Source organism: Crocodylus porosus, unplaced genomic scaffold, assembly GCF_001723895.1.
Source record: "Crocodylus porosus isolate Cpor-Errol unplaced genomic scaffold, CroPor_comp1, whole genome shotgun sequence".
Lineage (NCBI taxonomy): Eukaryota > Metazoa > Chordata > Crocodylia > Crocodylidae > Crocodylus > Crocodylus porosus.
Window position 1 is genome coordinate 16,380,262 of NW_017728950.1, and position 10,710 is coordinate 16,390,971.

The 10,710-nt window shown below is 42.9% G+C and overlaps 1 protein-coding gene across 1 annotated transcript in view; it reads right to left on the bottom strand.

The window, feature by feature from the left end:
- Nucleotides 1-8,588: 8,588 nt before the first annotated feature.
- SLC25A51 (solute carrier family 25 member 51) overlaps nucleotides 8,589-10,710 on the bottom strand; it is a 3,669-nt gene continuing 1,547 nt past the window's right edge. The window contains exon 2 of the mRNA XM_019555254.1: nucleotides 8,589-10,265. Within this exon, the coding sequence (XP_019410799.1) occupies nucleotides 9,350-10,228 (879 nt within the window). The 5' untranslated portion in view covers nucleotides 10,229-10,265 and the 3' untranslated portion in view covers nucleotides 8,589-9,349. The remainder of the gene's footprint in view (nucleotides 10,266-10,710) is intronic.

Sequence of the window (10,710 nt, forward strand, 5' to 3'; positions counted from 1 at the left end):
TTCTTCCCCTCCCTACTGGTATTGATGAGAAAAAAATATACCCCTAGAAATAATGATGTAGGGCACTGGTACCACACCTCTTCATTTTGCAGACCACAAAAGCTCTTTCCAGGGACCAGCTCTGCTCCAAGCATCCCAAAACACTGCTACTTAATTTGTTCAATACTTTATTGCATAGGCCAGTTTGGGAACCATATAAAAAAGGGAGAATCATGTGGAATAGCTCTTGGTAAATATTTGGACTTGTGAACACAGTATTCATTTCAAGTACAGGAAAGTACCATGGAAAGTCACTGCAGCTTTTGGTTGTAGATAGTCTTACTATTTAATTCCTTGAAATAGAGTATTTGACTTTTTTTTTTAATTATTCTTTGTCTATGAATATGCACTGAGTACTGCTTTTTTGAAGAATTCTACCTCATGACAATTTTTAAGGTATTGCTCTGAAACATTTGACACTATTTTTTCTGTACAGGGAATTGTAACTCTACTAAATAAATTACAGCTGTCCTACCACATGTAGGTACTATTTATAATGCACAGAAATCCAGAGTGGTCAAAACAGGTCTGCGTGGTCCACTGCTTTGCAAGGCCTGACCATTAAGAATAAGGCCGATCAGAGGTTATCCTGCTCTAGGGCTTGGATCATATGTTAAGGGTGCTTTGTAGTGTCTGTTGAATGGCATAGAAGCAGATTCACTTTTATATGAAGACATGTTCCATCCATGTATGCTATAGGAATGTGGCTTGATCTCATTTGCAATAAGTTTCAGTTAGAACAAATAGATAATGTTAGTTGTGGTAATTTGATAACTACTTTTTTAACTGCCTTTGAAAGTTTTCTGAAAGCCAGTATATTTCACTTATGAAATATAATTGACAGCATCTGGAAACTTTGTTCAGTAATGCAGTTAGATGCTCTTGATTTCTTGATGATAGATACCGTGATTTCTACGGGATTTTTTTGTCTTTCTGAATCATGTTGTTTTGCCTTACTGAATTAACAAAGTGACTTGGTATGTAAGATTTGCATTTTTTTTAGATGGAAGAGAGGATTTATATACACTTCTGTTCTTTTAAATTCCAGAAGGTAAACTATGTCATGATTAACCTTTCCTGACAGCTGCCTAAGGTGCAAAATTGTGTAAAATCTATTCCTGATGGAAAAATGAGTTAACCTATCATAGATCAACCTTGTATAACTAGTATGCTAAGCTAGTGGCTTAAATCAGTTATTTCTGTTTACAATATATTTTTCACCAGTCAAGTCCTACAATTTTAATTGGACTGTGGAATATGCAATAATCTTTCTCAAAGCATGATTTCATGCTCATTAGTTATTGTTGTAATTGTTTCATTGTTGGCATGAATGATCAGCAGAAGCAGATAAACTGCATAATTAAGAGCTCCATAAGAATATCGATTTTAGAAGTGTTTATGAAAACCACAGTTAGTGCATTTTGAAGCCAGTAAATCTTCTGTAGTTTGTCCAGTGGCAATATTGTTGAAGTGAAATACATTTTTTAAATATTCCACTAGAGGTAGTTTGTTTTGTTTGTTTGTTCTTTTAAACCACCAAACTACTGTTACCCTTTTGGGTAAGGGAAAAATGGGGTAAAATGAAGTTAGTTAAAAATGGAGTTGTTTAAACATGCTTATACTTCATCAAGTTTCAGCTGGCATGTCTGAAATACTTTTTTTTCTTTTTTGTAGTTCAGGTTGGGGAAAGCAAAATGTAGCTTGAAGGAACACAAATAATTTAAAGGACCCAATTCTGACCTGCTTTACTATTAATCTGCTACATCCTAGACATGATTTGAGATGTTTAATTTCACCAGTAGATCTTCCTGTACATCCAACAATACTGTAGCTAAATGACAAGTGGCAAAAAATAATTCCTTAAAGAAGTCTCAGATAGTACAAACATAGAAAGACATTTTGGTATTGCAAAGTAAAACTGAAGTCCATAGATTCAAGCCCTTCAGTCGTAAGATTGTCAAAAGGGAAAGATCATCTCTAAACAATAGAGAACAGAAATAGCTGACAGTGTTCTTTTACATTTTTTTCAGTAACTTGTTTGCTTTGTGTGGAAGAGAAATCCTATTTCCTGATCTTAGCTAATGGTGCATTCTCTGCAACAGTGAACAGTTATTGATATTCAGCAGTCTCAAATGTAAGGCTTTTTAATACAAGAGCAAATTGTGCATGTAGAATATTTTGAAATACTTAAAGGTTTCATAGTAAAAGGGTGGAGACAATACAATACATAAAGTATCCGAGCTCTTCTAAATATACTGTATCTACTCCTATACAGTAACTCTTACTGTTTGTGAAGTTTCTCTTGCTTGCATAATAAATTTAACATTTATTACAGCAATTCAGTGCTTTTCTTTAAAGCCAACAGGAAATGCATGTTAACTATATTTAACTTCATGATGCCCTTTATGCTGAAAAATATCTGCTTGCTTCCTGCCCTCACTGCTATTTCAACTAGGGCTGAACTTTAACATAAAATGAATGCTTATAGTGAAATGACTTGTATGCCTAATATGCATATTGTCCTCATTCTCTAACCTAGATGTCAGTGTGCCCTTGTGGGATGATGAGCTCTTTAGAGCAGGAATACTATTAACAGAAGTCTAAAACACATTTTTGGTGAAGACTAGTGGTTCTCAACCTCTTTACATACAAGGCACCCTGAGAAATTGCTGATTCTTAGCTTTCACTTGCTTTTTGACTATGGAAAAATAGAACCATTTTCCTGTTGCAAACAACTCTGAAAGGCCACAACAGAGTTGCTCTGATATTCTCTAGAGCAGGACTGTCCAACTTCAAAACAGCTGAGAGCCACATGCCCCCCCAGGGCTGCAACACTTGCAGGCAGGCAGATGTACACTTCCCTCTATAGTATGGCACCCTTCCTTACCTTCCACTCTGAGGGCTCCCTCTCTGGCACTGCACCACAAATGTTCCTGGCTGCCAGCTCCCCTGGCACTAGGCTGTGCTGTACTGCACTGTCCTGTCTCCTAGGGTGGGAGCATGCAGCAGAAATCAGGGGAGCCCCAAGACCACCAGTTAAACAGCCCTGCTCTAGAGCTTGATGCAGAAATGTATCTGGTATTAGAAAGGAGGACAATTAATCCCAAACATGAAGTGACTCTTAGTCAGAGGATCAAGACTGCTCTACTATCCTGAAAAGGAGGATGGGTTGGCATCTCTTAGCCTCCAGGATGCTAGTTTTTGCATAATCATCAGGCCATCCCACAAGAAATACTTTCTACTAGTGTTTGCCCAGTACACAATCAGCAAGGTCTTCCCATAAGCCTTAAGAGAGTCTTCATCAAGGTTCCTTCAGTGATATCAAGAGATCCTAGTATTCTCTGATTAAGCCCCCCCCCCAAATGCATGATTAAAATTAAAGGCCCCACATGGTCCCCCACCCCAAGCCTGCTCATGCCCCTCACTCCCCCACAACAGCCCTGCTGGTGCCTCTCACACCTCCCCAGCCCTACTCATGCCCCTGCCCCCAACTGCCACACTATGGGGCTACGGACCCAGGTCTGCAGCTCCCTGCCCACAACAGAAGGCAGCAGTTGCTGCAGCAGATGGAGCATGGAGCCAGCTGCCAGCCTTCTGGCTCAGGTCAGGGGCAAGGCTGCCTCCCTGCTGCTGCACCCACTCCTGGGGGACAGGGGGACCTGCACCCCCCCAGATCTGTGTAGGGAGTGAGAGCAGGGTACATGTGGACTGCAGGCTGATGATCCCCGCCCTGCTGCCCTCCTCCAGGACTTCTGCAGCAGTGTGACACCCAGCATGGTAGGACACTGTGGCAGCGTACAGTGGGGCCACACAGGAAAGCTGCTTGCCTCCACAATACCATGGTGAAACTTCACCTGCAACTGGGACAGCTTTGATGGGCACAACCCTGCACTGCTGCCCCCATGCACACATGGAAAGCCTGGCCAGGGCAGCATGGAGCTTGCAGTGGCAAGCAGCTTTCCTGCACAGCCCTGCACACGCTAAGCTGCGGAGGCCCCAGGGGAGGGCAGAAGGATGGGGACCACAAGCCTGCAGTGCCCACCCACCCTGCCCCCCGCACAGGTATGGGGGATGCGGATCCCTCCTGCCCTGCAGAGCACAGATCAGGAGCTACATGCTATCGGCCGAGCAGGCTCCACACTTCTGCATGCAACTTCCCTGAAGGGCCGATAGCATGCTGCTCCGGGTTCATGCGCTGCTGGGCTGGCAGGCATCCTGTGGGAAGCTAGCTGAGGGAGCAGGGAGGGGTTGGGGAAAGTCCCCATATAGAGTGCCTGCCCAGCCATGGCACATGGACTGGGAGCAGCACACTATTGGCCCGAGTGGGCTCCATGCTCCCTGTGCAGCTTCCATGAAGGGCCAACAGCATGCCATTACTGGTCCACACACCACCACTGGGCACTGCATGTGGAGCTTCCCCCAACACTTCCCTGCTCCCATAGCCCCCAGCCATACACCTATGATGACCTACCCCCACCTGCCCTGGCAGTCACCCATGCCTGCCACCCAGGGCCCCCCCAGCGATGACCTGTAACACCCAGCCCTGCCAGAGGGGGCCCCAGCCCCCCACAAACCTCATTTACCTTAAGCTCCAGGAAGGAAAGTGAGCCTGAGCCAGAGCCAAGCCTTGGATGACTGAGAACCTCAGGCCCGGCCCTTTCCCCCTCTCCCTCATCCTCCAGGCAAGGTTGGGGGTTTCCCACCCTTTTCACAATTAGCTCTTGCAGACTGGACCTCTGCCACCTGCAGAGCTCTTTCCCGCAGAGCAGGAAATCCATGGTTTTCTCTGTTTTTCCATGGGAAACAGAAAACCCGGATCCCTGGTGATATCTATGCATCTCAGATGGCAGGTTCAAATGAAATGTTTACCCTACCCTGGAAATTGGGTGGTGAAAAAGGCTTGTTTTAGACAGGCAAACTACTCACCACAATTGGCTCTTCCACTCCATCCCATAGCCATGAAGGTGACAATCACTCTATAATCCAGCCATGTGCACCCAGTCATCCTTTGGGATATGGAGCTGTGAGGAAAGTCTGCTCTCTGAGTACTTAGTTTGACTCCAGCACAAGAAAACCATGGCTAGAAAGTAACTGATCTGCTATAAGGAAAATTGCAGTAGGAAGCTAGCATGAAAACTTTGAGTAGTGCCTGGAAGTGACTAGTAATACTTTCCTAAGGGCTGAAAAAGACCCAAGCACTGGCTACATCATGAGGAGAGATGCTTTAACCAATGCTTGGTCTTGCTATGGCTTTTTGCCTTTTGCATACAGAGATATATATTTTTATTAGACTGACTTTCACAATGCAATTCATTTATACATTGAACTATTTGAATATTAGTAAGGAGGAATACTTCAAACAGACCAGAAACAGCTGAGCATGATGCAGGCTTGTCTTGCAGAGGATTTGCATATAGAAACACTTAACTGACTAAAATGGCTCAATGGCTTCACAATCTTGTTTAATTGTTATTGAATGATGCTACCAGCCTCCTTGCCAATTTTCAGCTCTATTCCCCAGTTACTAGAGGTACTGTACAAGTCAGTGACCTAATTCTGTCTGATTTGCCTATATTCAAATATTGAGCCCAGCCTCAAATGCGTATTTTAACTGGACTTCTGCTTCCCTGCTCTGTCTTACCTCAACGTATGTAACCCAGATAGCAAGTGCCCTTTTACTGCTAATGGATACTATAAGCTTTCGACTTTACTGCCTAGTAGGGCTGTGCAAAGCTTCACTAGCTGTTTCATTTTGACCCTGTTCCAACTTGTTTTGAGCTTGAAACAGTGAAACCAAAACAAGGCCAGTCGAAACATTCCGAATTTCAAAGCAGCCCAATGGCGGAAGGCAGGGGAGAGCCAGAGCTGCACTCCAAGCAGCTCCATAACCCCATGCGGCTCAGCCCCATGGGGAGCGCAGCCCTGGCTCTCCCTGCCTTCTCAGATCAGCTGGGGTGCGGGGCCTGGGGAAATCAGTTTGCGCACAGACCTGCCGTCACCCCAATCCTGAGGTAGTGGTGGGTCCTCACACAAAGTGATTTTCCCCGGACCCTGCACCAGAGCCGATCAGAGGATGCGGGGGACCTGCCCTGGCCTGAGCTGATTTGCCCCATGCCCACCTGCTGCGGGCTCCAGGCAGAAGCACCAGCCTCCTGTGATCCAGAAGGCAGACTGCTCCCTGGAGTGCGGACCCCCAGTCTGGCACAGGTCCCACAGCCCTCCCAGGGCACAGGCGAACCCCCAGTCTGCCTGCTGGATGACAGGAGGCTGGTTCTGCTGGCTGGACGCAGCCTGTGCCGGGAAGATCGGTGATGCTGGTGGCTCCAGCCAGCAGCACCAGCCTCCTGTCACCCGGCAGGCAAATCAGGGGCTTGCCAGCACCCCCAGGGAGGGCTGCAAGGATTGTGCCAGACTGCTCCCAGGGGTGCAGCCCCCAATTTGCCTGCCCAGTGACAGAAGGCTGGTGCTGCTGGCTGGGGCCAGCAGCAGCACCGATCTTCCCAGTGGATATGGGTGAAACGTCAAAACAGCCAGAGTTTTGATGAAACAAAACGGAACAGTGCTTCCAAAACGAAATGGAACTTGAAACGGAAGTCGAAGCAGAACGATGCTGTTTTGCACAGCCCTACTGACTCGTTCTTGCTCTTAAGGCATTTTAGTTATGCCCTTCTCAGCAAATTTATGGCTTCATTTAATATTTGGGTATCATTACTAGATGACTTGCATAGACAACAATTAAACACTCCAGCCATTATCAAATGCTTTAGTAAGCTACTTAAGTTGGTCTAACAAAAGATATCAGATTCACCCAAAGAACCTTGTCTTACTAAACTACTATCACTACTTAGTGCATTCATATTCACTCTGCGTAGTTAAAATGGTCAAGGAATATACCCCAAAGTTGTATAATGCTATCATGAGACATTTAAAATACCAGTTTTCAAACTCCTGATAAGCAGGATGAATTAGAGGTCCCTTCCTTTTATCTCCCAATGTTCAGGCTAGTACAATGATACCAGCATGAGGCCAAAGCTATTCAAGTGTTCTGTTCTGCTAAAACAGGGGTGGGGACCCACCTATTGCACAGTATCCTCCACATGTGGCATGCAGCAGCACAGTAGGAGATAAAACAGAAAGCAGAGTGAAGGGTCAGGCAGAGAAAGGTGGTCAGAGTGGCACTTGGGGAAGGTGCAGGGCTCATTTGTGGCACACCTGCCAAAAAAGTTTAGTTAAAACATGTTAACTGACACTAACACAGCAGCAACTAATTTCTTTCTTCAGCTTGGGTTCACTTTTCAGACAAGAACAAACATAGCTAGGAAGAGGCATAATTTATCCATCACTCGAGAAAACCAGGATTTATTTTTGTTTTATTCCATCAAGGATAGGTTACAAAAAAAAATACTGGCAAAATCAGATTCTACCAGTAAGAAATATTCAACAGACGTTTAAATGCAAATGACCACAACATTCAAAATATCAAACAAATCTGTTTTGTTTGTGCTTGGCTATTCGGGCGTGAAATTAAGTACTGTATGATTATAAAGAAAATAGACGTACTGTTTGGGGTCAATCACTAGGGACGGTTATATCAAATGAACAATTGAAATGAGGTAAAAAATAAGTCAGAAAGCATCTGAAAGCTTAAATAAAGTTAAATGAAGAAAAAGTGTTATCCACTCAAAACATATGGAAAAATCCATACAGACCAGTTTCTGAAAGCTGTCTTGCACATCACAAATATGAAAATGTTATGAATGTCTTGTGTTAAAAAATAAAATAAAAAAAAAAATCTCTCACTTTTGATAAAGATGACCACTAGTTTTATAGTCATATTTACTTTCTTGCTCAGTCTTCTTGTTTCCTTTCTCCAAGACTTTAAAGTCTTCTCTATCTGAATACCAAGTCTACAGACAACACTTCTAATGTTTACATGAGTGTATGTCAACATGATTGAATGACCACAGAAGCCTCAAGTGATACCCAGAAAGGCTTCTTCAAACATTGCCTCCTTCCTATTAGGTGCCTTTATGGTCCTCTTCACCATAATTTGAGCACCTCTTTTACTACTACAATATACCCTGCATCCTGCATAAGGCAATAGTTATACCCAGAAATTTCACTTCTGTTGATGCCAATGTATACTCCAGTTTTACAGCACCGTTCACAATACACATGACAGATGGTACAGCAAATTTTGGCTAAAAATACCAGAGAGAGATCAATCATGCCAGTCCCAGATGAAATGCACAAAAAATATCTGCAAAAGGACATAAGATATTTTAATAAAAAAACTGTTTACAAAGTAATTTGCAAACCATGGAAGTTGTACTATTTCTGTAAGTGTTTATGTTACAGAAGCCATGTCTTTTTTCTGGCACCATACCCGTTTCCAAAAGAAACTAAGCAGTACAAAAAGGCAAACCCCACCCCCAAAACAAAACCAGACAATCCACAAGTGTTCTATACTCCCAAACACATGATACTTTACACAGGAAGGTCACTTTAAAGCTTTAGATAAATTACTGTCTCATTCCTCTCACCATTCCTTCACACAGACACATACGACCATATTCTGTATTTGGCCAATTTAAACTGATATTGAAAACTGATATTCACTGCTTAACCTTAGGTAGCTTGACAAGTTGACATTCTTATTAAAAACACTAAGCAAAAACCAATTGGCAAATAGTCACATAGGCTTTATTGAGTCTTAAGGTTTAAAATAAGAGAGAACCACTCTCATTAGAAGTTGGCAGTCTAGTTTCAAACTGTAAAGACATCTTGGAAACCCAAAATAGCATGGGAGTTTGGAGTTCTCTTACAGCATCCCTTTGAAGTTTATCAAGCAGGAACAATAGCTCGTCTAAGTATCCCTGACTTTCATATTGCACAATAAAGCATATTTTTGATCACCAGGAGTGTTAGAAGTTATGGGGGGTGATCTGGAGTAAGCTGCTAGACCAGACAAATAGCAAGCAAAATGTTTAATTTAGTTTCAAGTACATGTAAATTTATCTTCCAACATCCAAGTAATTCAAGAATGCATTTCAGCAAACTTGTTTTTCTTAGATTAAAATCTAGACATATTGCCAACAATCCTCCCACCTTTAAAGCTAAGCAGGCACTAGTAAAACCGCTTATCTCCCTACTGAAGTATAAGCACCATTTTGCAAATAAACTCTCCAGATTTCATGGTGCTCAGCGTTATTCATGGAAAAGTTCCATTTAACCAATGGCTCCCAGGAAATAAGCGACTTCAATGTGCCAATACCCAACAGCAGAGGGACTTCATAGAAGAATTTTTTTGTTATAACAACTTTAGTAAAAGTTCGTATGTCGCATTGATTATGCCCCAAGATAAGATGGAGCGATAATAATTGAGATGGGCTCCTCTGAAAAGATGAGTCAGTTTTCTATCACGTTCCAGCCATATCTTCATGAATACTTTTGGGAAAGACTGAAATTCCCCACCAATTTGTGACTGCATGCGAGCTTTTACAACATTCATTGGGAAAAATAAGAACCCCAGCATGGCACCCAACAGTCCTCCACAAATGAAATCATTGAACAAATGAGTACTGTAAGTAGATGCTTCAGGTAGACATTGCTTGATAGGTCCCCGCAAGCCAAAGAAGAGTGCATTACTAGGCCCATTTCGGAGCAGAATAGGTATCAAACCCCGATAATATTCCCTAATCCCATAATCTTTCAGTACCTTGAAAGCCTGGAAAGTGTTTGTAAATCTGTCATGATGTTTGTAGTCCTGAAGCAATGTCTGGACCCGCTCAAAGGGTGTAAGAGCAGCTTCTGTGGTCCCTGCAAGCACAGCTGCCACACTGCAAGTCACAAGTTCAGATGCACTTGTGTGTCTCTGGAGCAGAGAGGAGAAATCCTGATACAAGCCAAACATCAGTGCCAGAGTTGTAGTTTTTTGCATTAACGGTGGAAGGATTCCGCGGTACAGATTTCGAAAGCCATCTTTTCGTAGCTGACATACTGCATCCCTTGTTCTCACTCCATACAGCTGCTGTCGAAAAAGGACTTTCTGGATGGGAAAGGTAATTGCTATATTGGTGAAAGCTGCACAATATCCACAGAAGTAATATTTTCCCGAGCTAACTTTTGCCATGTGATGACTTCTATTTTGCTTTGAATTTGTCAGGACAAGATCTTTTGAATCCATCATACTTCTCTTTCTTTCTTCATATCAGCAGTCTCCTTTCCTACACCAGAAAGGGAAAGAACATGAATCAACCTACACAAAACTCAGTATCTTATTTTTGTATGGAAATCCTTTGCAGACTCATGGTCCTAACTCTTACAGCAATTCCATCAAATTCAGTGGAAGATAAATATCACATCTAGTCAGTCACACAAGCAAAAGTGATTTCTGTGGCTACATTACAGATTTTCAAGAACATATGAGGAAAGGAAACAATTCGTATATTTTTGTTGATAGAATTTAAAAAGAAGTATATAAAATACATTTTAAAGCTACATACATGATTGGGCGGTCAATGTCAAGGGCTATAGGCTGTACAGGAGGGACAGGATAGGAAAGAGGGGTGGGGGCGTGGCGCTCTATATTAAGGAGGAATACACATCCTCATTAATTAGCAAGGAGCCAGGGGAGGGGCACTCTGAAGTGCTTTGGGTTAGAGTACAAGG